Consider the following 27287-nt stretch of genomic DNA (forward strand, 5'->3'; position numbering starts at 1 on the left):
GATTAAGAAACTTGAAGATATAATATCCACCTCATATGAAAAAAAAGTGTCTGAACTCCTCATTCTGCAACAAAAATAGAATCTTGCAATAGATCACATGTGCCAGAGTTCCTTTAAAACTGCTGGTGAGCCCCTCAGACATCGTACAGCACTGTATATCATTTACTTGTGAGACATGGCCATGAGTGTTGAGCTTACTGACTTCTAACGAGGTGTTATTATAGAGTGCCATATCAGGTCAACTGTTCAAGACATTAGTAAATGGAAATATGAGGGACTTATAACCCAAGAAACATCAAAGGAAGGTCAAGTAAATTGATGGAGAGCTCTGAAACATGTTGTTCGTGAGTGCTGTCATTCTCTGCACAAATCATCACCAAGTAATTGCAGGAGCCAACAGGATGAGTGTTTTCACGAAGACATTTGTAAAGAACTGCACAAGTTAAATTTTCATGGCTGAGCTGCTACATACAAGCCATTAATAACTCACACAAATGCAAGTAATTGACTTGCTTGGTGCAAAGAACATTCATCTATGGATCCTAGACTAGGGGAAATGAACAGTGTAGTGTGATGAATTACGCTACACTGTTTTTAAATCCGATGGTCATTGCTGGGTGTGGCATATGCCAGGTGAACAGTATCTGCCAGAACGTGTCATGGTCTGGGGATGTGTCTCGTAGTATGAACTGGGACTGCTAATGGTTGTGGATGGAAACATAAAACCACAAAGTACAAGGACATCCTAGACAATGCTGTTGGATTCTGATTATGTAGAGATTAGAGTAATTATTATTTGGTTCAGAATCCAACATGATCTTCCATCACAAAAGCTAGACTTGTAAACATTATTTAATGTAAATAACTTATTTTATACTTTAATATTCATATAACTACCTTAATTTTGTCTAATATTTAATTATTTATTCAAAGATATATGTATTAATAATGAAAAGACTGTATTAAATATTATTAAGCTATTTTATTCATTACTATTATAAGAACTTGTATTTGATAATTTAACTGCGCATTAATTGAAATGTAAATATTCTTTATTTATTCCTATTTGTAGAAGTTTAGCATTATGCAATACCTCAATTTTATTATGTTTTGTTTTGTTGTCATGGAAACGCATGTAAGTAAGCGAGCGCGAGTTGGAACACCACGTGGAGAATGTTGAAAGCTTACTGAAAACAGTTTTAGTTAAAGAGAGCACGTGAACAATTTAGACGGGAAGAACGCATATATAAAAAGAGAGAACGCTGAAAATATAGAGGAGAGATTAGATAGATTAAGAAAGAGAAAAAGGAGAGGATTGGCATTAGGTTGGAATCGGAGCATTCGGGAATCACAGTGCGATAATAGCGAGTCGGCAAGTCGCTCAAGCAGCTAATAAAGTCTACTAGTCGATAGGCAGTTAGCTAATAAATTGTAGAATAACAATTATAGCTACGGAAGACAGCTGAGTGACTACTAAATAGACTAGTGATATTTGAGTTGAGATTCAATTTCAGGGCCAATCTTTCAGGGACATACACAACTTTGAAGCAAAGCACAGAGTTAATTGTGAATAGTAGAGGCTGTAAAGTTGAAGTTTACCGTTAGCTGTGCTTAGAAATATATTGCCTAAAGAATTAAATGAATGCAGGAAGAATGAACAGCTGTGCACACAAAAACCTCAAGTTAAGGAATTATTGTGTATTGCCTTAATCCATAAGTGATCAGTAGTATTTCATGCAAGAACATTTGTTTATGTGTATAGTGACCAACGATTAATTCAGTTATTGCTTAGAAGATTTATTTAATGAGTGCCGTATACTGTTTAAAGTGTTTACAATTATAAAAAGTATTTACGTAGAAGTAGATGAAGAAAAAAGATTATCGGTAAGATTATTCCAACCATTAATATTTCTATACAGAGAGGTGTGTGAGTTTCATCCTAGAATTTCCTTATATTAACAGTAACTATTGGTGAGAATTAGCTGAAGTGTAAAATTAAAAGTGTTTGTTTGTGAAGAGGTGTGTTACTGCAATTTTTATTGTATTTGGAACTTAAGGAACTGCAAGAAGACTGTACTAGAGATAACAGATTTACCATTGTCTGAGTTTGTATGATTGTACTTATCAGAGAAGCTAAAATGTTTGTGATATCTTAATTACTGATTTGAAGTTAAGTGTAAAATTTGTGATTCTAAAATTAAATGTTTGTTTTTGTTAATCAAAAGTTGTATTTTGCCTGAATCTCTTTTACTGCACCATTCATAAAATATTCGAACCAAGGCGGGAGAGATAAACAAGTTAAATATGCTCAGCCAGTATATACAATAACAACATATAAAGGAAGAGTAGTTGAGAGTTGGTTTATCTTCAATTCTTGAACTAATTCAGATATAAAGTGACGCAGTCTTTAAATATAAATTTTCTTTATATTTGAATTAGAAACCAACTAGCAACTTATCAATTAGTTAAGAACATCGTAATAGTAATCATGTCGGATCCAAGGTGTAGATTGAGACGAAGTAGGATCCAACAATACCACACTGCATACACTTTACCAGTTTTATGGAGATAGGCCATTCTTCAAATGTGTGGGAAGGCTTGTGTTCGTTGTACATATTGATTAATTTTAATGGTATAGATGAGAACACAGACTGATAAAAAAATAACTATTTACCAAGTTACTGCTGATGTTTCGCTGGATTGAGGAATCTAGCAAAACATCAGTATTCTACCCAGCATCTTTAGAGCACAAAAACAGTTTGTCACAATATGCAAGAAAAACAATCCGGTATAACAATGGGATTAATTTGTACAATTGTAATACAAAACACAGACTAAAGTCCTAATTAGGCACCATCTATGTTGGAAAAAAAAAGCACAGAGAAAGTTGGTATTAATTTGGTCTTAAGATGACCGTCTCCAAAATCTTTGGCAAAGGAAAGTTCTCATCTATACCATTAAAATTAATCAACATGGGCATTCTTGTTTCAGCAAGACATGCAGTGCCATAAACCACATTATATTTCAACATGGTTTGAGGATGTGGATGTACAGAACTTGGAGTGACCAGCTCAAAGCCCCAACCTCAATCCTAGAGAGGCCCTTTTGGGATGAACTTGAAGATCTGATTCAGGTTAGAAGGACATGTCCAACCTCTGTGTATGCGACTAGTTACCAGCATCTCATTAAAAGTGTGTCAAGGAAAGTGCACAATGTAATTGTGGCCAAAGTGGGCCAAATCCTGACTGATTTTACAATAAATGCAGTATTGTATAAATAGCACTGGTGTCTGGACACTTTTTTTCCACATAGGGTATCTTAGACAAGAGTCACATCTCTTTTGCTTCGAATGAGAATCATTTTATAACAAACATAAAATAATACACACACACACGAGGGTATTCAAAAAAAGACCAAACTTTTTTAAATAGCATGCCAACCAGCACAGAGAGCACGCCACTGAGTGCACCTAGTGGCAGGTTTTCACAACAAACTACCATTTGCCCAGTTCTGCTATGAGCATTAGTCGTCGAGTAATATCCACTGAAGTGAGCATGTGCACAAGCTGTTCGTTGAATTAGTGACTAAGTGAGAATGAAAGAGCTTGAAGAACAACGTGTGTCTGTGTGTGTGAAATTTTGCTGCAAACTTGGTAAAAAATTTTACAGAGACATTTCAATTACTTAACCAAGCACACGGGGAGAACTGTATGAGCCGAACACAGTGCTATGAGTGTTTTAAGCATTTTAAAAAGGGCAGAAGTCAGTGAAGATCCCAGGCCTGGACAACCTTCCACATCAACAGATGACGACTATGTGATTCGTGGAAATCGTCATTTAACTGTCTGAGAACTTGCTGATGAAGTGAGCATCAGCATAGGATCTTGCCATCAAACTTTGACTGAAAAACTTCAAATGCATCATGTCAGTGCAAAATTCATGTCGTGTTTGTTGACTGATGATCAGAAAGAGAACCATGTTGAAATCAATCTGGAACTGCTTGCCAATGCAAATGGTAATGGACTTAGCCCCAGCAGACCTTTTCCTGTTTCCCAAACTTAAAACCACTTTGAAAGGAAGTCGTTTCAAAACCACAGAGATTCAGGAAAATGCAATAAGAGAATTGCATACCATCACAGAAAGTGCGTTGCAGGAAGCATTCCAACAATGGAAGAAACGGGAACGGTGTATTGCCAGTAGAGGGGGACTACTTTGAAGGGGACAGTGCTTAAAATGTTATAAAATGAGCAATAAGGTCTTTATAGCGAAAGTTCGGTCTTTTTTTTTGAACACTCCTTGAGTATATATTTATATATAAACTATAAAAATTTGAAATCAATATTTCTAAATCCATGAATTGGAATCACAAACTCAAATTATTTATTTTTTTTTTGTTTTGTTTTCCATCCTATATTTATATAATTAAATAAAGTCATGCAATTATTTATTTATTATTTAGCATATGGCAATCTACATGCAGTTATGAAGGTACATAAGTCAAAATAAATATGTAAAAAGTAAGTGGCAAACAATTAGAATAAAACAAAGACACTTATACTTTCAACAAACAAAACACTTATAAGATAAGATCAAGTTGTCTGATCCAGTCTATAACAGATGTTGTCGCCTCCCGGAAGTCATTTCTTTGGCCCATGTATGCACAAAGACTGCTCAGTAGAAATGTGGTGGACTGATTGATTTGGGTGCCCGCATTCACATTCCGGTGAGGGAATTTTTCCCCACTTGTACAGAGAGCTTGCACATCTTCCATGTCCAGTGCAAATCCTGTTCAGTGTTATCCATGTCTTTTGGCTCAGTTCCATACCTGGGATGTTGAGACAATGCCTATTAAACCAAGTTTCGAGTTGGGCATTGGTATTTATGCTCCACATTCGTTTCCACTGTTCTTTGGTATTGTAGTTGGTCATTCTCAGGTTTTTTAGCTTCATGGAGAGGGGGCGTTCTTGATTTCAGTCTATTGAGTTGTAGCTCTAGTATGTCGCTGTGTATAGGAAATCCAGTATTTCTGAGTATTTTATCATATTCTCATAATAGAGCATCGTGTCTTTGTAGGTTTGGTGGTATTAAATTGATCAGCACTGGGAGCCAGTAAACAGGAGTTGTTTTTATGGTTCCAGTGATAAGTCGCATTGTGGTGTTAAGCTGGAGGTCAATTAGTTTGGTATGACAGCCGTTGAGCCAAACTGGAGCGCAGTACTCTGCCACTGAAAAAAAAAAAACCAATCCAAGTGCAGATGTTCATAATGTGGTTGCTGCTGCACCCCAAGAAGTAAAACATAATTTCTAGATGATGATGTTTCTAGTTCTTATTTTTCAAGCTGTGTTTTCAGCATGTTTCTTATATGATAAGGTGCGATCAAGTGTAACTCCTAGGTATTTAGGATATTTGTTATAGTGTAGAAATGAATTTCCAAATCGGATGTTCGGCTCGCCATGTGCCAGTTTAATGCTGAGATGGATTTTTTACACTTCAGTTTTACTTTGGCTTGATTGCAGTCTCCATTTTTTAAAGTAGGTATGCATAGCAGCAAGGTTATTTGTGAGAGTTTCCTCTGTCCATCCTAGTTCTCTATTTCTGGTAGCTAACGCTATGTCATCCGCATAGCAGAATTTTCTAGATATTGTATCTAGTAGGTCAGCTATCTATAGGTTAAATAAAAGAGGAGCCAGTACTGAGCCTTGTGGTAGGCCGTTGTTGAGTTTCTGATTACTGATATTTTTTCCAACTGACAACACAGAAATATCTATTGCTGAGCATATTATTAACAGGCTGTATTGTTCTTCGGCATGGTAGTACTTTCATTAATTTATACAGCATGCCTCTCTCTCCAGAAAATGTAAATCAGAGCCAGAACCTGGTCACAATGTAAATGTATGTTATGGAAATGACTTCTATTTGGATTTATTGATCAAGTATTTTTTAGAACAACTATGTTATACCAACTAGTTTCACCAACTGAGGCTGTTGGCATCTTCAGGGTACATAACTGATATAAAGCTAAAAACTGTTACAGACTATAAATCAACTGATTGCGATTATATTTGACAAAACATAACGTGTACAATACATGCATAGCACGTGTATGATCTCACTTGTTGTTATTTAGGAACGTTCTATAATTGGCACTATAATTCAGTTCTTGTATGTTTAGAGATCTAATGAGGGTCTACCAGATCTCGAGTAAGATAAATCCTTGGTTCCTGTTAAGATTTTGTACAGAACGGGCAACTGTTGCAGCTTCTTTAATAATTTGGGAGTGGAAATCCTCTTCCATGTAAGGAATGGAGCTTTTATCCCACTCTAAGATATGGTTAGTTCATGAGAAATGAAAGGATAAACCCAATTTTTCTTCTCTATTGTCATTAACGTCTCCAATGTGCTCCCTTTGTCTAATCTCAAGGCTTCTTGAAGTTTGGCCAATGTTAAACCGCACGAGCAGAGTCTGTTGTAAACTCCAGAATATTTGAAGAAAGGATGGCTATCTTTTGGAGATCTTAAGAGTTGCTTAATCATTTCTGTAGGTTTAAAAGTCGCTCTTATTCTATGGTTTGAAGGGTCTTGCAGCCTTATTAGAAACTGTCCCCACGTATGGAATGACGATAGAAATATACTGTGTATCGTAGAAATATTGTAGAAATATACTGTGTATCGTCTTGTTGTCTTTGTGTGTGTGGGGGGGGTCAGAGAAAAGTATCTCGTGGACGAGTCTCCGAGAGTAGCCATTCATGGTGAGGTTGTTAGCTATCAGTGATAATTCATCTTGGAGATTTTGTTGATCTGTTGTAATGTGGAAAGCTCGCTTTTTTTAGCATATGTACAATGCTAAGTTTCTGAGAAATGTGGTGGGAGGAGCGAAAGTGCAAATAACGTCCTGTATTTCTGGGTTTTCGGTGAACTAAGAGGCCGAGACGACATTCGTTTGCTTCTTGATTAGGGTGTCCAGAAATGATAATTTGTTATCTTTTTCAAGATCTAGAGTGAATATGATTGTATGGTGTAAAGAGTTGATCTTGTTTAGAAAATCAAACAGGTCCTTTTTTGTGTGGTTCCAAACAATGAAAATATCATCTACATATCTCCACCATACTGTGGGTTTAGGGTCTACTTGAAATAAAATTTTACTTTCAAGATCTTCCATAAAAAGATCAGCACAATATGGTGAGAGAGGGCTACCCATTGCAAGGCCAGTCAATTGCTAATATATGGTTTTTCCATAAAAAAAAGTTAGATGTTAAACAATGATGGAACAGGGAAGTGATATCTTGCGGAAACAAACTTCCTAAAATGTTGATAACTTCTTCCACAGGAATGTTAGCGAATAGAGATGTAACGTTCAGGCTAGTGATTAGGTATAACATAGTTGTTCTAAAAAATACTTGATCAATAAATCCAAATAGAAGTTATTTCCATAGTTTTTGTGGTCAAGAAAATAACTTTGTAACATAAATGTATGTTATTTATCTATACTCTACACTTTTACTTAAGTTACTACAGGTTATCTAATTTCTAATACCTTGGGAACCTTGAAAAATTTATTTAATGTTACGACTGCACCACCAAGATTCCCCTTTGTGGGTATTAAATATAATTGAGATTACCTGCAGAATGTTTCTAGATCTATCTCAGGCTTTATGGACAGATGTGGCTACTCTTATTTAACTTCACTCACAGGTTTGCATTTCTTTAGAAACAGTGCATTGGGTTAAGGATCAGTGAATACACATTCTTTAACATAACATATTTATTAAAACTATGATGCAATTACACAGTGTCATGAATGAATTGACTCTTATTAAACAAAAAAATCAAAAGCTAAGAAATATGATATCTCAATAATTGCACACACATTAAAACATGCAGCAATACTATCATATACCTATTTATAATCTCATCCCAATATTAATTTGTTCATGCAACATATATATATATATTTCAATCAACAAGTTTCTCATATCTAAATTATACCAATTATTCCTCAACCTCTTAGTTCGGAACAAATAATCACAATTTTACTTTGTACATCTCCCTTCAACATGTCCTGCTGAATATCAGTCAATCTTCTGCAATGTTAAACATACACAAAGGTTTTACTCACAGTTCTTCTCTTGACACATATATCTGAACTGACTCTTCCATCTCTTATCTGGTTCCACTGACTTCCGTCCTGGGCCTCAACACTCATGTGGGTGTTTTTTCTTTAGCACCGTCACATCGTGAAGAATTCCCAGGGATTGATGCATACTATACCGATACTGACTGCTTTTCCGTCCTGGGCCTCAACATTCATGCGGGCTTCCATTTCTTTAGAGGCATCGCATCGTGGAGGGTTTCCGGGACCTGATATATATATCATAGTTCAACATCTCCCTACTTCTCTCCAGATGTCCAACGGACCCACATCCATGATGCTGGATCCAGAGACACTACGAGAGGAGACTGCGTTTCTGTCTCTGCATACCCCCTCGAGTTTTTCTTGATCCTTTCTTATACTTCCTTTTGCAGTCCCTGGACCTCAAAAATTTCTGTTGAGAACCCCTAACATTCCTGTGCAAAAGGGGATGTGACCTTCAGAGTTGTGGATTACTTCTGTTTCCTACAGAACACACAAAAACAATCTTATTTATCAAACACGGGAGATCCTTAGATGTTCACCGCCTGCTGTTACACTGTCCTTGAGACATGCATTAGGTTAAGCTAGAACAATTGAAGGCACTTTACCTTGTATAAATAAAGCTTCTAAGCCATTTCTCTAAAATCGGAACCACTTCAAATGCTGGGCCACTTTCTAAGGCATTGCCCTTGAAATATACAGTTTAACTTTCCTACCGTTTCAATATATACTTGCATGGTTTTTCAAATCGCAAAAATTATTATAACTACAGAGTTAATATAAACCTTATATACAAAATTTGTAATAACAAAAAATTCACAATCAGTGTTAAATTGCAATATCCTTCTATATACAATATTTGTGACCTCTGTAAAGGTCGATGCAAAGTTAAGAAAAAAAATTCCTACTGCATTGAATTTTACAACTGCAATTGGACTTAAAGCCTGCCTGCCTGTTCTATGGGAACATGTTCAAGGAAGGTATTGCTTATGCAATTGTACAATAGTCTTTCCAGTACATTTTTATATGTGCAGCTTAGTAGTGCGATTGGACGATAGTTTTGTGGGTTGTCAATTGATTTTCTGGGTTTGGGAAGGGCTATGATCTTAGCTCTCTTAAATTAATTTTGGTATTTTTGCCAGGATGAATAAGAAATTCTGAGTGAACTCCATCAAATCCAGGGGCCTTTCCCATATTTGTATCAGCTAGTGCATTGTTGATTTCCTCATTGCTGAAGGGTCTTGCGTATTATTCTGATTCATCTTGTAGTTTTGCCTTCAAGTCTCTGGTTTCTCTTTCAACTTCGATGGTATGGTTTCTACCACATTGGCATCTCCAGATTCTAGTAATGTGGTTAGCAACTTGGTTTGGTGTGACATCTGTCTTTTTAGTAGTCTTTGTTGTAGCGCCTCCTAGCTTATGTAATACACTCCAGGTCTTCCTGCTGGAGTGCATGAGATCCAGTCCCTCGATTGTCTCGATCCAGCGTTGTTGTCTTGCTGCATCCAAGTTCTGGAGGAGATCTGCGATTTCCAGATCACCGCTCTCCATAAATTTCTCGCAAAGATGTTCACTCAGTTTGTTCCATCCAGGGATATACTCCTTTCTGTAGTCCCTGGGGATATGTTTTTTAGCTGTAGAGATGACAACTCCTACAAAATCGATTGTAGTTATTGGGTACAGGAGGTATGAAACAAACACACTTGTCAAGGTCAATGGCATATTTTTCCCAGTCAGCTCTTCAAAGATTCCATCTCAGGTGGGGAATTGATCAGACAAGAGGTATTTTTATGCCACATCAAGGAGGACCAGCCAGTGTAGGCTGCGAGGGAAGTCGCCGAGAATGCTTCTTCGAGTAGGTAGAGATTCATTCATGTTATTACAGGTGACGAAGCAGATCAGGATTATAATCATGCAATTAATATTAATTCACAAAAAGAGTGAGGGATGCATTGTATCTCTCGCTTTCTTTCTTGTACTCTTCACATGTTCACTTAACATGATCACTGGATAATGAATGTAGGCTTTTTGGACCACTTCAAGCCTCTGGCAGGTAATAACAGGCACTAATTACACATTCATTTTTCAAAGCTATGATTGCAGAATATAACAAGACAACTCTTCTGGTCAATTTCTTGTTTAATTCTATATTCTCACTTCAAACCTACATGAAGGTAGATTTTTTATTAGAATAGTCAAATCCAAATGTTACAAATATGTATATTCAAAACGATGGTTTCCATAACAAAATGATTATAGTGTGGTCCTATCTCTGCAAAAATTTTAGAACAATGTCCATAGCATTATTTACAAAAATTCACTCATTAGAAGTTAAACTATTTCTTACTTTGGCTTCTGTTTCTGGCAACAAGTTTTTGGGATCAAATTCTTCATGTGATATATCAATATTAAGAAGAAGCTGAAGCTGATTTAGGCTACTCGCAGTAGGACTGCTATCCTGAAAAGTAAAAATATTTAAAGAAAAATTCATGATGTATTACTATTTCTTTTAAATATGTTCCTTTAAGGGAGTGATTCTTAAAATCAGCATGGGGATCTAGTTTGAGGTGGCAAACAAATTCGCATGCTAATTAAGCAGGTTGGTATCTCCATTTATATTTTTTATTCTGGGCTTTCTAAGTTGCTGGTTTACTTCCCTCTTAATGGATACTATTCTCAAAGAATATAAAACTATTATATTCTTTGAGAATTTTATGTAATACACATTACATAAAAGTGTAACAAACAAGAATTAACTGTACTTGGGGGGGGGGGGGGATTTCACTTTTTATGAAAGACTATCATTCTTCTTTATTGCAGATAAATTACTACAACAGAGTAGAATGAAAATAATGGTTATATGTTGTTATATTTCAGGGTTTTTTTTGTTTACAGATTGTAGCAGAGCTTACAATACATAAAGGGATGAGGCAGAAACAGATCGACTATATAGAATTGATATATTATATGACAATTAAAATAAAAAGAGAATTATCAATTTAACTGGATAATGTGAAGAATTTTTTTTGGATATTTTGGGTGCACCACACAAATAATAATAATAATAAGCAGTAATTTAAGGGTGAATAGATGAAAAGTAACATTGTGAGTGGAACAGAAGACACTTAAGGCCTAAAAGGTAGTGTGATGTACTTCTGTTAAAAAGGCTACAGTGAGGCTCCCCATTATACCCTTTTCTAACATCAAGACTGCCAAAGTATTTTTCATGGATTGTGAGTGATATCAGCCCAACTCAATAATCTGTATATAAAGAAATTATTTTAGTTTTATATTTCTGCAAGTCTCTATATTTCTGATATATTACATTTAAAATGTTCAACTGCATGGTTAAAGAAGCCAATCAGTGAACGCACCTTTCCTCACGTCACTGATGAAATATGAGTTGAGCATGCGATGATCGTGAGAAGTTCCCTGAAATAATAATAATAAGTACTCAGTTGTGCACAACGAGAATCAATATTTATGAAAAATTTGGCTTTATATTTTGAAAAAATTATTGCAGAAAATAAGTGTCATTTTTCATATCAATTAACATCTAAATTTACAATGTCATTTATACATTTTATTAATTATCATTGAATAATTATTCACAAGGAAATAAAAATCTGTGCTGATGTAATACTGATCTGATGCTTTCTTAATATTCAGCTATAAAGGAAATGGACCATACAAAGAAAACTAATTCTTTGTAGCTAATTCAGTCTAAGAAGAGTCATTTCAAACAAGTTCCATTGTTAAATGACATTAAACAGCTGTTTAATTGTTGGACTTTACAAAGGCATTTTGACAGAATCCATCCATTAGTGGCTTTTAACAAGCACTTAAGCACCCATGGCCTTCCCAACTGTAATACGAGGATAACGCAGTTACCCTATGCATCTAAGTATTCTTGTCTGTAAATTGTGTGTGTTCTACTGACCAGTTTGTCTGTTTTGAGGGACGAAAAACCCAAGTTTCCAGGAGGAAAAAACCCTCTACCTTCACAATTCACCTTTCATCGAAAGAGACAAGATAAAGGTTCCTCACATCACTGACAGGAATCAAACCTTGGTCTTTCTGACCAAAGGGCTTCGTCTATATTGACTGAGCATTTAACAGAATATTGCATTGAAAAACATTGCATAAATTGGAGCTGATGGGAACAGATATGAAGCTGGCATGGATGCAAAGATTAGTATATGGTGGAGTGCCACAGTAGTAGGATTGATTTGATTTGAGGGAAGTATTAAGTTTTTTGCAGATAATGAAAAACTGAGGGGGGGGGGAATATCCTGAAGCTAGCTTTATGCACCACATAGACTCTGCAATGTAATCATTACTAGTGCTGACAAAAGTAACACCAATGTTGTCCTCAATTCCACTGATTATAATCAAAAAATGAATGTGCTGCTTGGAGATCACACTACTTATTATGATCCAACCAACTCTCAGAAAGAAAAAAAAAAAACATTAAAAAAAAGCTACTAAAAATGTCAAAAAAAAAAAAAAAAACTTTTCTGCCCCCCCCCCCCCCCCCAAGATATGCAGATTGCCAAAAATTCATAAACCTAACTACCCTCTCCATCCCATTGTAGATGCTGCTGACTCCCCCCTCCTTTAAATTAGCCAAACAGTTAAATCTTTAATTCCACTTACAGGCCGGACTTCATATTATATAAAAAATTTCATGCATTTCAAATCTTTAATCCAAAATTTAGTTATAAAAATAACAATATTATGGTGATCTTTCGTGTTACTCCTTTATTTACAAATATTCCCCTTTCTGACACTAAATTTTCTGAAAATTGTCCCCTTCCCAACATCATTGATCTTTAATTTCCATCCAAAAATTTCTTTAACATCCAGACTGGTTACTTTTCTTGGAATGACACCTCATTTAAAAAGATAAAAGGTACTTCCAGCCAGTTTGTACATGAAGTATTTTGAAAAACATGCTCGTGATACTGCCATTTGAAACCTTCTATTTGCCACATGGCTCAGGCACAGAATATTTCCTTCCCCACTTCAACAGCCAGCACCCCAGAATCAAATCCAGTTCACTATAGAAAAAATCAAAAATCAAAAAGTCAAAATAGTCTGCTTCAGAAAATATCTGGTAATTATTATACTGACAATATCTACATCTCTGCACATCAGTTTAGGTTAGTGCAGTATCCTATAGGCATTAAACTTTTTTGTTGGGTGAAACTGCTTTTGTAGCCCCCTCCCCATGTATCTCAAAATGGTTAATTCATGGATAAAATTGAACTGCTGCAAAATGCAAGGTCACCAGGGATTCATCATGATCAACTTCCTGATATGTATACTCAAAGAATGTACAGGCTACTATGACAGTACAGGTAATTCTCGTATAATGCGGATGTTAGGTTCCATAGAAATGCTGTGTTATATAAATCACGTTATGCGAGACTCAAATCACATAGAAAACGTAGGGTTATGTTCCGAAATCGTTTTTTTTTTAAATTATATAAACAACAATGACAACATCAACAAAAATATATTTTTAGTTAATTCAGGTAATTCATGTAAGTTAAAAAAAAAAAAAAAACTATGAAACAAATACATAGTATAAAATTATAAACTGTACGCAAACTTCATTGCATATAATGCATAAGTATTTTACGCAAAATAAAATGAAGTGTATATTTTAATCTTCATCACTCTTCAAAAATAACTTTTCTTAGATGTTCTTTATTTACAAGCAGCCAGACATCGTCATCACTTGAAATCTCTTGGACATCATTTGTATAATTCTAATTACGTACTCCGGCTGGTTTAGTTATCAAGAAGTCAGTAACGAGACCTTGCTTACCACTATGCTGCAATTTTTTTTATTAAGTTCGTAATATGGAGCTAAACAAATATCCAATTGTCTCGTGAATTTTCCAGAGCACTCCACTGAGGGATCATTATCCAAAAAATAACTTCCTAACTTTCTTTTCAACTCCAATCCTTCTGGTAATTTCTTTAACGGATTCATCACAATCAGAATCTTCATCAGAACTTTCTCTGCCATTTGGTTCGACATCATCTATTAATTGTACCGGTTACTCCCCCATTTAGATGTGTTTCCCCATCAATTAATTCACTATTTTCGTTTTCAAACATATCGCAGAAGCCATCTCCACGAAAAATATGTGCGACGTTTATTATACGACTTAGCTCTTCATCCACTGGAGATACGAAATTTGGTTACAGAACGACTTCAGGCCATATTTTTTCCCAGCAAGCATGGACAGAGTAATAATTCTCACACAATTCAATTTTGAAAACTCTTCACGCTTGAGGTAGTGTCATGTTTGGATTAGATTCCATTTTTTCCAAAATTAATTGACATGTGCGACGAATATAATATGGCTTAAATGTTGATATTATTCGTTCATCAAGTGGTTGAATGTGTGAAGTAGTATTAGGCAGCAAAAAAAGTTAATATTCGGATGGCTTAAATTATTGGGTGGCCTGGTGCGTTATCTAAAATTGGTAGAATTTTGAAGTTGATATTCTTTTTCTTTGTGTAACTTCCTACATCGGGTACAAAACACTTGAAAAACCAATATTCAAACATGCTAGCTGTAACCTTCTAAAGAGTATTTCCCTTAATATAAATTTGCTACTTATAACTACATGCGCAATACGGGCAGACACAAATTTCACGAAGATAAAATTTGATTGTTAAGTCAAGCAGTGAAAAATATATGAAAAGATAAAGAGTTACTACAATTTGTAGATCGTGCTATATCAAAACCGTGTTGTATAAGTGCCGTGTTGAACAAGGGTTACTACAATTTGCAGACCGCAATATATCGAAACCACGTTGTATAAGTACCACGTTATACGAGGGTTACCTGTACAACATGGTTAAGTTTACTTTATTACTGATCACCTAATTCTGGTATCTACATGAAAAAATCAAGGAGAAATCAATGAATCAAAAAAAGATATGGGTGATATCTTTTGAAGTAAATAAATTATGACAATATGTTCACTTTTTAATCTAGTTGAACTATTAATAGGCAGTGCATTAATATAATGGGAAAATGTTACAGTGCAAGTTTTTCTGATTTTCAGGCCACACAGACAATGAGAAACATTTGACAGATAGTGAAACAATACCTAATGGTTAAAACAATATCTAATGGTTAGATAATTCAAAATCCTCCTCTAAAGATTAAACATGGTACTTTTGTCAAACCTCCAAACAAGCAGAGTGGTAATCTCATAATGAGCAATGAAATTTGACTACCATCTAAAGACACTGACAAACATATATGACAAAGACGGATCTGAACCCACAGCCTATTAGAGAGCTGAGATGTTGCCTATTTAGCAACATCTGCTCTCTAATAGGCAATGGACATTCAGCATGCATACAATACCAGATGTCTTGTATGGATGCCGAACTTGGATACATACATAATCTGCACTGCAAGCCTATTTTGCCTCAGAATCCAAATTAATACTTTTATTCTCTGGTTTTGAAGGACACACTCTCTCCCACCACTACCAGTCACTGCTAATGGCATCTTTCTTTTGTTTCTTAACATTATTTTAATATAGTATCTGTAATCTAGAAGTGAACGTCTAGATTACAGAAGAATCTGTCATGCTTCAACAATGGCACTCTTTTCAAAGTTACCAAAGTCTGTCTAGTAGTTATTACAATAGCATTGTAGACCCACAAATCCAACATTATTATAGCATTTATAAGGCATAAATCACAACATAAATCATGTCTTTACTTCTGTTTACAGTTTTTCTCCCTCCCCTATGAAAGTAATCTTGCAATGGATGAACAATACCATTTGTTAATATGTCCACAAATTTATCCTCCTATACATTGCACATACGGATAAAAATCCATACTTTTCTTAAGCAAACAATGTGTACTGCAAAACCAAAGTTATGAATAGCATTCTGAGAGTATACAACTTCACTTTTGCCTTGAGATTTCTGGGCATCCCATTATAAAGAGAAATCAAAAGTACCTAGGTAATTCATTCATATCTACTATCAAATGGAGATCAAAAACATTATTTTGAAAAAAGAGTCTCAACAATCTTCACATTTATTAACTAAAAAAATAAGAACAATGTCTGTAGTAGAACTAAAGTTTCAGTTAGTATTTCTGAACTTCCTCTGTTTCTGACATTAAGTTATTTCAGTACTGTACTATACCTAAAAGATAAAATTGGATAGGGGAGAACCATATTTTGCTTCTGTTATATATTACATTTTATTGTTTCACTAAGATCTTATAAGCCATTTCAAACTTCACTAGATATCCTTCAAAATCTCAATCTTCAATTAAGGAGACATGAATTGCTTAATTTCTAGAACAATACACTAAGATAATCCAGGTTTACACTTTGCCTACAAAAGGAATCCAACAATTTCATAATATGAAAACAAATTTTTCTTAATTTGACATGTTCCTATCAGAAAGTATTTTTGCAATGTTTCAGGTAGTCCTCAAGTAGACAGTGTGTAACCATGAAGGAAAGAGTTTCCGGTAGCCATTCTCAAGTGATTCTGAGTTCACCTGGGAAAGAGAATAAAAGGTTGATATACAGCAGGATGTTGTTAAGTGTTGGATGAGGCTACTAAAGTGCATTAGCACTATAACGTGACAACTGGTCTCTTGTCAATAAGATCTAGGTAAAAAAACTTCTCATAATTGATAAAGTCTTAATCCAACATTCCTGATGAGGGTAAGATGGTGGCACAGTACTCACAAACCTGTTTAAACACTTTTTCTAAGAGGAATTTGCTACTATAATGTATTAGTGTTTCATTTTTTTTTCTTGACATGGCGCAAAAACCAATGAAAGTAATATATTGCATTAAATTCCTCTGAAAGGCTTTACCCATCAATCCAACTTTATGTTAGTCAAATGTGTTCCTTCCCAGATAATCTTGTTAACAGACCTTGATGCCTGTAGCAGTGCAGTGAATGGACTTCTATTATGCACCCTTTAGAATAAAAGAAAGCCATATTAACAATATCCCAGTGAAATCAAACCTTTAATCCCCTTTTGCTAGTAAACTTAGAATACTTCAGAATAGTTAATGAAACACAGTTGAAAGATTATAGCCTTTATTTCCTTTTTTCTAGTTAATCTCAGAATCCTTAAGAGCGGCTACTGAAATTGAAATACATGACTGAAATAGCATTCTTATTACAACATCAGCATCTTATATGCCAATAAAAATTTCTATAGCCCAATAATGTATCATACAGCTAGTGACATCTTAAAATACATAATGAGAGAAAGAATATGATTTCAAGGAGTAGTGAAATACTAAAGAAAATTCACAGAAAGGTGGAGTAAGTTCTGTATGTTAACAATATCTGAAACTTAACACGTTTATACCAGACACAGCCCAAACTGTATCATTCGATACTCATTCATGGGACAGGATGAAAAAATTGCGCTGTATATCCAGTTCGCCATCTTTCAAACATATAATGAATCATTATGTGTATTTCTAGAGAGAAACGAAAGTTATGTTTGAAGAGAAAAGACTTTGCTTTCCATTTATATAAATCAATGATAATTAAGAGAAATCTATAATTGTATTTTTAAATTTCTAAAGGTGTAGGTAATTATATTTCAATCTGAATTAATTAGATATGCACTCTTTGCACATTTGAAGGAAAGAATAGGCATGAATGTAAATAGATTTGTTACAGTCAAATAAATATCCAATAATTTACAGTTGCAGTATTATGAGTAGTGCAATAAATTACTCTGATAGGGAATGAATTACATGTCATCCTACATTCTAGTTATGCACAGTGAATCCATGAAAGGCTTTCTCAGTGCATAGGCTTCTGTAAAGATGGGACATTTTTAAAACTATTTTTTGTCTAAAACCACATTCAAAGATGTCAAATAGAAACTATGCTTTTATTTCAACTAGTGTCATGAAAAACTTTGTTTCATTTCATCAGGGAATAAATTATTATATATGAATAAACTAAAAACTTGAAAGTGACTAATAGCAGTTAATATCCCTAGTGAAAAATATTTAAAAACGTTTTAACAATGGAAAGCATGCATTCACTATTATGCTGACTGCTGGTACGATTCTTGTGTACTATTGTTGATACAAGTATGTCATGATGGATTAATGAAGATCAGACTTGATGTAAAATTATCTCTTGTTTTTTTGTTGCACTGTAGAGCAGGGTTTCTCAAACTTTTTCTATGACGGAACACTTTGGTTATTTTGTAATGTATTAATTAATAATTAATTAAACACCAATTAATGTTAAATTTAATTGATGTTTTAATTAAATTGATTTAATTAAAGCATCAATAAACCATAATTAAATTAATTTGTGCTGATTTTCATTGACATGCCTTATTCTGATCACCAAATATATTTATAATATTATTATAAGTACTTACGAGTGAATGCAGACTTTTTCTCATGCGTGCTGGTAATTTTCCCCTCCTTTTGTACATCCTGGAGATCTTTGTAGGCTTGAGGTGGATGACTCATTATCTGTTCCTTCACAAACACCTTCAATAAGAGATTTCTTAATACCAAAATTAAACAAAGTAGCTTGTCTCTTATTCATATTAGAATTTAAACCTGTATTCATATTACTTTTAAAAAAATCACAGCACTCCGGTTTTAGAACAAGCACTTACACACTGCAATACGAACTTTCGAAGAAAGTATTCAGTATTACTAGATCTGAGAACCAGATACAGACTACCTTGATCTTTATTTCAGTGGAAAAAATTTTCTTTTTACTTCCTTGCTGATTTGTCACTAACATTTGCAACACAGATGTTATTTCTTTCAGTTTTGAGAACAGATGATACGCCACCCATTGTTATAATCGGCTTGCAAGCAATTTTTATGATAGGTCACAAACAGCGGTATTCTCTTTCCCAAATATTGAAAGGTTTCGATGTGTGAAAATTAACGATACACAGATGTTATTATGCGTTCTAGTCTGAGCTTTTCGACATATTTACGAATATTATTCTCTTCAGAATATTTCTACTATAAAATATTTATTCATGAAAAAGATATGTATTGAATAAAAATGTCTCAATTGGAAAATTTGCCAAAAGCATGACACATAATCCCTTACCCGCGGAATGTCACAGTGCAACCAACCGGAAATACGGATAATCATTAGTTTCTGAATTAATCCATTTTTAGAAGGGACTCAATGGTCTGTTTTTTAACATTGAAGTCTATGGGAGACCGCTGTGCACGTCGTGATGCGTTAGCAGGTGCCTAGTCCTCGTCCGCAAGCAGAAGTGAGGGGAATGAAGCGGATGTTACATCAGGCAGACGTCACACTGACGCACCGATACATAGAGAAGACTAGCTTTGCGCTACTGGAATAATGGCACCCACCGATTTTGAAATGGATATTCTTTTACCAGAGGAACTGAACGTACATAGGATATAAAGAAAACAGCTATAACACAAATCAGAAGCATTTTTGCTGGATGTCACCACATATAAAACCTATTAGTGAAGAACTTAAGAACTAACCTAACCTAAAGAACTAACCTAACCATGCAATGTGTCTTGCAATTTTCCAAAGGAGTCAAACACTGTCCAAAGCAAGATAGGGAGCCTCGGTAAACAAGCCGCATATTCGCACAAGCGACCGTATCGTAACCAGAGACATACGGAGACCACGGCCGCTATCCTACTTGCAGCTGGAGAGAGAAAGAGCCAAGCATCACAGTGACGTCAACCTGATGTTACTTCCGTTTCATCCCCCTTCCGGTGACGTCTCTTCTGGTAGCGAACAAAGACGAGGTACCCGCTCACACATTAGTGCGTCCACTGCGATCTCCCATAGGCTACCATGTTAAAGAACCAGCCCATTGGAAGGGAAGGAGTCCAATTTTCGAAATGGATTAATTCCCAAACCTGAAACGAGTGGGAATTTTAGTAAGTTGCGCTATTCCCACTGAAAGGTAAGAAATAGCATGACATGCTAATTTCGGAATTTCGTGTCAAGACATTCTCTTTCACGCTTCGTCATGAAAAATGCCTAGAAAACTAAAAGGACAAATTCCAGAATTTCTCATGGAACACCTATTCACCTTCCGCGGAAAACACACTTTGAGAAACCCTGCTGTAGAGAATGCTTTATCATTTCAGCTGATTCTTGGAATGCTCGAGTAAAAATGGTAATCAATATGGAGCATTTCAATTTCTTTTTTGCTATTTTACTTGGTGATTTTGTTTCTATTGTATGTTCTACCAACCCTGATTTGTGATTTCTTTTCAACATCCTTGAAGTGTTCCAATTGGCGTATCTCACCAGATCTGCCAATCTGTTCTATGTAGTGTAAACAACAACTGATCTTGCATTCACCTGGTTTTTTAAGTGTCGAATGTGGAGGTTTAGGAGGTTCAGAGATTCTGCTGATTGGGTAGAAGGCTACTTTTAAGTTTTGTTGGCAAAGCAATCTGGATATTTTATCTGTGATTGATGGTATATATGGAAAAATCACTGTTCCTTTCTATTCTTGATTTTTTGTTCTTCTGATTGTTTTAAATGTTGACATAGAATTTTTTTTGACTAATCTTCTGCTGTGGTATCTTAATTCTGTCTTTCATTTCTTGAAAGACAGAATTAAGATACTGCAGCTCTTAGTTTCTTTTACCTGTGTTAGTGGAAAATCTGTAGGCCAGGCTCTTCCCTCAAGGAATGGATGATGCTTATTTTTTGTGCTGGATTGTGACGAGAAGTTGCATGCAGGTAATGTCATGTGTTAGTTGGTTTCCTGTAGACTGAGAAGTTGAATGTGTTTTGTTCTGATATCTCAACTAGTGTATCCAAAAACAGTAAAGATATAACCAACTACTAATAAATAGTCTTTGTATATATCATTAGCTTATTAATGATCACATAATTTGTCTGGAAATGGAATCAATTTCATGTAATGTTGACTGAGCTCTGAGTGAACATATCAGCGTTCAAGATTTTGTTGAGAACTACTAGATGCAGTCCTTTATAATATATATACACACTACTTGGAGAGGAGTCAATGGACACCACCCATGTGGAAAAGGTGCATCATGCCAACAATTCATGTATTGGTAGCCAGTAGAAAGTGGATGAATATGATGCTCCCAAGGCAGTGCAATTGTGTCCAGATGAAATGGCTGCAAGAAGGGATTTGGGAGTTTGAAAGAGGAATTGTGATAGGATGCCATGCTACAGGTCTCTATTTGGCATCCCAGATCAATAATCAGCGATACCATACTGATATGGAAGCACAGAGAATCAACTGCAAGTACTACCCACAGTGGAAGATCCAGCACATGACCATAGAGTGTTATGAAGGATAATACATAAAAAACCACCACTCGTCAGTGACATGTTGGATGCAGAGTTCTGGGTATCGACTGGAACACAAATCTGCACAAAAACATTCAGAATCAAGGCTCACAACATCAGTTTCCATGGTAGGACAGCAATATGCAAGCCCCACATCACCTGAACTAACATGCAGTGTCGTCTTCAGTGATGCAAAGGTCTTGTACAATGGGACCATGGATGATTGGAAAGCTGTTATGGGGCAATGAATCATGCTACACCCTGTAGTTAGCAGATGAATGCGCGTGGATGCCCTGTGAACGTCTGTGGAGTGATGAAGTTCAGAGGTGACTGTGTAATGGTATAGCCCTGTTTTTCCTGGTTTCACCTCAGATCTCTGTTTGTGGTGCCACAAACATTAAACTCCAAGAGGTATCTGAACATTTTGGATAATGCAATGCTTTCTACTTTATGGTTTCTACAGAAGAGACAACTGTCTCTTTCAGCAAGACAATGCACTGTGTCATAAGGATACTGTCACTGCATGGTAACTGTGTGGACGTGAACATCACCACACGTACTGGCCTCCCTAATTTCAATCCTAATGAATATCTGTGGGATGAACTGGAGCGTTGGGCGAGGTCAAGGGATGTTCACCTCACAACAAACCAGGACCTCATTACAAGCCTACAGGAAGAATGGTCCAAAATTCCCACCGATCGCTATTGTACAGTTATGGAAAGTATGCCCCATAGGATTGCTGCAGTCATTGCAGCCAAAAGAGGTCCTACATCTTATTAAGGTGAGTGCCATGACTGTTTGTTCCTCATGCTATGGTGTCCATTTACTTCTTTCCGAGAAGTATGTGTGTGTATTAAGCATAGGATTCAAAGGTATTACTTGCTAATCCTAAAAGATTAGCAAGCCATACTTTTTTTTTTTTTTAAATCATGAGGAATAAAGAGTTGAGAAGCTTTATGCAAAATCTGCATTTCCAAACCTGATGAAGTATTAGACATTACCTGAGACTGAAATATGAGAAATATATTAGATGACTTTTATTTTTATTTTTTTCCCTCTAAAATAATATAAATAAACAGAAAGTGTGACTATTTTATGAAAATAGAAGAAAACATCTTAAGGCATTAACAAATTGTAAGGTAATCCCAACAGATCAAGTGGCACAGCAACACCGGCTGCTGTGCGCAGACTTTAAAATAAGGTCAAGGATGAGAACCTTTGGAAGCCATGGGAGGAAGACAATTAAGTGGTTTCGCTTAAAAGAAGAGAGTGTGAGGAACCGTTTTAGGGAGAAGGTGTTAGAGAGGATTTCGGATGGACTAGAAAGTGTACAAAATTGGTGGAGACATAATTTAAAAGCAATTCTAAGATGTGCAATTGAGATGATTGGTGAAACATCCGGAAAGATTAGAGAACAGAAGGAAGGCTGGTGGTGGTGGAATAATAATGTACAAGAAGTAGTGATGGCTAAGAGGAAGGCAAAGCAGAAGTGGGATGAGTCAAGAGTGGAAGAGGACAGAGAGGAGTACAGAGAGAAAAAGTGAGAAGCCAAGAGAGTTGTTGCACAGGCGAAGGCCATGGCATATCAAGACCTTTATGATCAATTAGAAACAAAGGAAGGACACAGAAAGATTTATCAATTGGCAAAATGTAGAAATAAGGCATCAAAGGACATCTTACATGTGAGGCAGATCAAAGATTCTGGAGGAAAGGAGGGATGTGGATATAAGAAACAGATGGAGAATATACCTTGAAGGGCTTTTGAATGAAGAAAATGCAAGGACTCACAGAGAAGATAGGGAGCCTTATGAGGGAATGGTGCAGAACATTAGTAGAGTGGAAGTGAAGGAGGCCATAAAGAGGAAGAATGGAAAAGCAGTGGGCCCTGACAGGATCCCAGTGGAGGCATATAAGACCCTAGGGGAAGAGGGAATTGACCTGCTGTGGGACCTGTTAATAAAAGTTTGTCAACAGGAAAATATACCCGAGGAATGGAGGGAAAGTACTCTTGTCCCCATCTACAAGAGTAAAGGAAATGCATAAGACTGTAAGAATTACAGAGGAATAAAGATGATGTCTCGCACAATGAAAATCCTAGAGAGGGTTCTTGATGGAAGACTGAGGAAGGAGGTGAAGATTACAAAGGAGCAATTTGGCTTCATGCCTGGTCAATCGACGACAGATACTATCTTTGGGTTGTGGCAGATGATGGAAAAGTTTCAAGAGAAGCAAAAGGAACAACATCTGGTATTTATTGATCTGGAGAAAGCATATGATAGAGTGCCAAGGCAAGGAGTCTGGAGGTGTCTGAGGGAGAAGGTACCGGTGCAGGAGATGTAGAGAAATGTGAAGACAAGAGTTCGGACCTACCTGGGAGAGACAGAAAGTTTTCCAGTGACAGTTAGCTTGCATCAAGGGTCAGCATTAAGTCGGAGGAGGTGAGAGAAGATGTGCCTTGGACTATGTTGTATGCAGATGACATCGTGCTGTGTGCAGAATCAAGAGAAGTGGCAGCTAAACTGGAAAATTGGAGGAAATTACTGGAAGAGAGAGGTATGAGACTGAGCAGAAGTAAGACAGAGTGTATGTGTTACAAAGTGGATGGCAGCCAGGAAACAGATCTGGAGCTGGAAGGATCAGTGACTTTAGATACTTAGGTTCAACAATGAAAGAGGATGGTGAGGCTGAGAAGGAAGTGGGATGCAGGATACAAACAGGATGGAGGAACTGGAGAAAGATGGCTGGAGTGTTATGCGATAAGAGGGTGCTGATCAATCTAAACGGCAAAATCTACAGGACAGTAGTGAGACCAGCTATGACGTATGCTATGGAACTGTGGTCCTGAGTAAAAATAACATCAGCAGGATGGAGGTAGCAGAGATGAGAATGCTTAGGTGGATGTGTAGTGTGACCAGAAAGGATCATCTGAGAAATGATATGCAAGAGGAATGGTGAAAGTTACGAACTTAGGAGGAAAGATACAGGAGGCAAGGTTGAGATAGTTTGGTCACGTTATGAGGAGGGAGGAAGAGTATGCAGGAAGAAAGGTCATGCAGATGGATGTGCATGGGAGGAGGAAGCATGAGCAGCCAAAGAAGAGATGGGAGGAGGGGGGTCTTGAGGATGAAGAACCTGGATGCGGCTACAGCCCAAGACAGGAGGTTCTGGAGGAGACTCACTACAAATAGCAACCCTACTTAAGTGGGAAGAGCTGCAGAAGAAGAAGAAGGGAAGTGATTATTTTATGAAAGACACAATGACTTGTTTTCTATGAAATATCTGATTTATTTCTGATAACTGTACTAGAGGGAAATAATGAAAACTATATTTATGTAAACAGTTATATTCAGCACCAGTATATAAAAAAATAAAAGTGCAACTTTATACAGGAAAATTTTGCTTAACATGAATTCGCTGTGTGTGATAATCAGTTAGCGCTACTGATGAAATGATACTATTTCCTGCCTTAAGCAAGTGATTTATCAGTTAACGTTTTTTACTTTATGCGAAATTTTTTGTCGCCAATCTGCAGCGAGCAGCTACGCTTGTCAATATAGTGGGCAGTGGTCAATGACCCTTGGCAGTTGACTCAAAGCTATCATCGCAAGCACACGTGCAAACTATGTTCTCTTGCTCAATCACTTTTCCTTCATTTAAGTTAAGGGATATTGCATCCCATATTGTTTCTTAGCCGAATAAGAAACTGAAAGAAACTATATAAAGTTCGGCGATTCCAAGCGTAAGCAAATACCTGGATAGCAGCACCTGACCCATTTGGTAGTGCAAACTGAGGCAACTCATAGAAAGGGTGGAGCAAGCTCCAAATAAGAAACTCTTTGAGTTTCTTATTCGGCTAAGAAACAATATGGGATGCAATATCCCTTAACTTAAATAAGTTCATGTCGCCGAATTGAAGCCTTTAGCTCTTCATATAATTAGTAATTTATTAGGACACCTTCTTGGCAATTCTCATAGAAGGGATGTAAGTTCTGTTCACTACAAACTTGGTATTATTAACTAGGTGTCTACCTACTCACTGATGAGACTTCAATAAAGGTTGAAACTGGTCTGGGTAGTGACCTTCTCCCATAATGTAGAACAGTAATACAGCTCCTAGGAGCTAAGTTCACATTATGGGTAAATACCAAGAATAGTGATCAGAGCTTACTCCACCCTTTCTATGACTTGCCTCAGTTTGCACTACCAAATGGGTCAGGTGCTGCTATCCAGGTATTTGCTTATGCTTGGAATCGCCGAACTTTATATAGTTTCTATATTCGGCATGAAACTCTTTGAGTTTCTTATTCGGCTAAGAAACAATATGGGATGCAATATCCCTTAACTTAAATAAGTTCATGTCGCCGAATTGAAGCCTTTGGCTCGTCATATAATTAGTAACTTTTCCTTCATTTTGCTTTAATTTAGATACCTATAAGGCTTTATTATATTCAACCCCTGATATATAATAGAAAAAGACTGATAAACAAAGCAGCAACAGTAAAAAGAGAAGAAAAGTAATTACGTTAGAGGAAAAGCTGGAAGTCATTAAGAGACATGAAAGTGGCGCTAGTAACACGATTGTTCTAGAATTGGGATACGGCAAGTCTACAGTTCAGATCATGTTAAGATAAGAGCAAAGAATACAAAGAACAAGGAAAAGTTGCTACTGCTTCTTTAAGCATGCAGATCACCCAAAATAGAAGCCATTTAATGATCAAGATGGAACACTTATCACTCTGGATTGTAACCAAAAAAGAATATCTCTCAGTCAGGCAAAACTTTCAATATTTTTACCTCATTAAAAGAGACCAAATTTCAAGAGGAAAGTGAAAGCTTTACTGTGATCTTAGGATGGTTTAACCTTTTTAAAATCAAGCTGGACTGCATAACGTAAGAATAACTGGAAAATCTGTTAGTCCTGTTAAAGATTCTGCGGCCAAGTTTCCTGAAGAATTGCAAAGGATAATTCAGGAGGGTGATTATGACGATCGTCAAACATTCAGTGTAGACGAAACTGGTCTCTTTTGGAAGTGTATGCTGACAAAAATTTTCCTAGCTAAAACTGAAGTATTTCGACTAGGATACAAAGTATCTAAAGATGAGTATCTAAAGTATCTTACACTTTTATTAGGAGAAGACAACTTTAAACTCAAGCCATGTTAGTTTATTGTGTGTAAAATCCAAGATCTAACATTATTGAAGAAATCAACACAATTGGAAAAGAACTTGGATTTAATTTACTGGATAATGAAGATGTGAGAAACTTGCTTGATTCCCGTTCAGAACAGTTCAGTGAGAATGATCTCCTTCAACTAGAGGAACAGTGTGCATATGAAGAAGAAGATAAGGAGTGCAAACAAGAAGAGAATGCTGCAACTAAGAAGCTAACCGCAATAGAACGTGAGCTAGTTTTCAATCACATTGGGCATGCTGAAGAAATTTTGCTTGATGCTGATCTTGATATGGAACAAAGCTTTGAAGTCTGCCAAAATCTTGATAAAGCAGTCGCCAGCTATTGCAAATTGCATGACAGTATGAGTCAAGCACTATTCAAACATCTTTACTTCATTTTTTTTTTTTTTTTTTTGTAAAAAAAAGTAATTCTGTCCAACGTTTAGACATTAAATAAAAATTTAAGTAACTGATTTTTAACTTTAATGATTTTATCCTCTAATATGACTTATACTACAATTTTTTTAAAAAAAATTTACGCTAACTGATGGATGAATTATAATTATTCGCATTCTTTATTGTATTCGCTTAATGCGATTTCGCTGCACATTAATTGATGGATTAATTAATCGC

The 27287-nt window shown here is 36.0% G+C and overlaps 1 protein-coding gene across 1 annotated transcript in view; it reads right to left on the bottom strand.

The window, feature by feature from the left end:
• The window catches only part of LOC150102423 (protein TSLIG3A-like), a 175062-nt gene that overhangs the window by 54124 nt on the left and 93651 nt on the right, over window positions 1-27287 (bottom strand). The window contains exon 6 of the mRNA XM_090399464.1: window positions 10479-10589. Within this exon, the coding sequence (XP_090255590.1) occupies window positions 10479-10589 (111 nt within the window). The remainder of the gene's footprint in view (window positions 1-10478; window positions 10590-27287) is intronic.

Source organism: Typopeltis vanoorti, chromosome 10 (genome assembly GCF_054136105.1).
Source record: "Typopeltis vanoorti isolate ZY-2024b chromosome 10, IOZ_Tvanoo_1.0, whole genome shotgun sequence".
Lineage (NCBI taxonomy): Eukaryota > Metazoa > Arthropoda > Arachnida > Uropygi > Thelyphonidae > Typopeltis > Typopeltis vanoorti.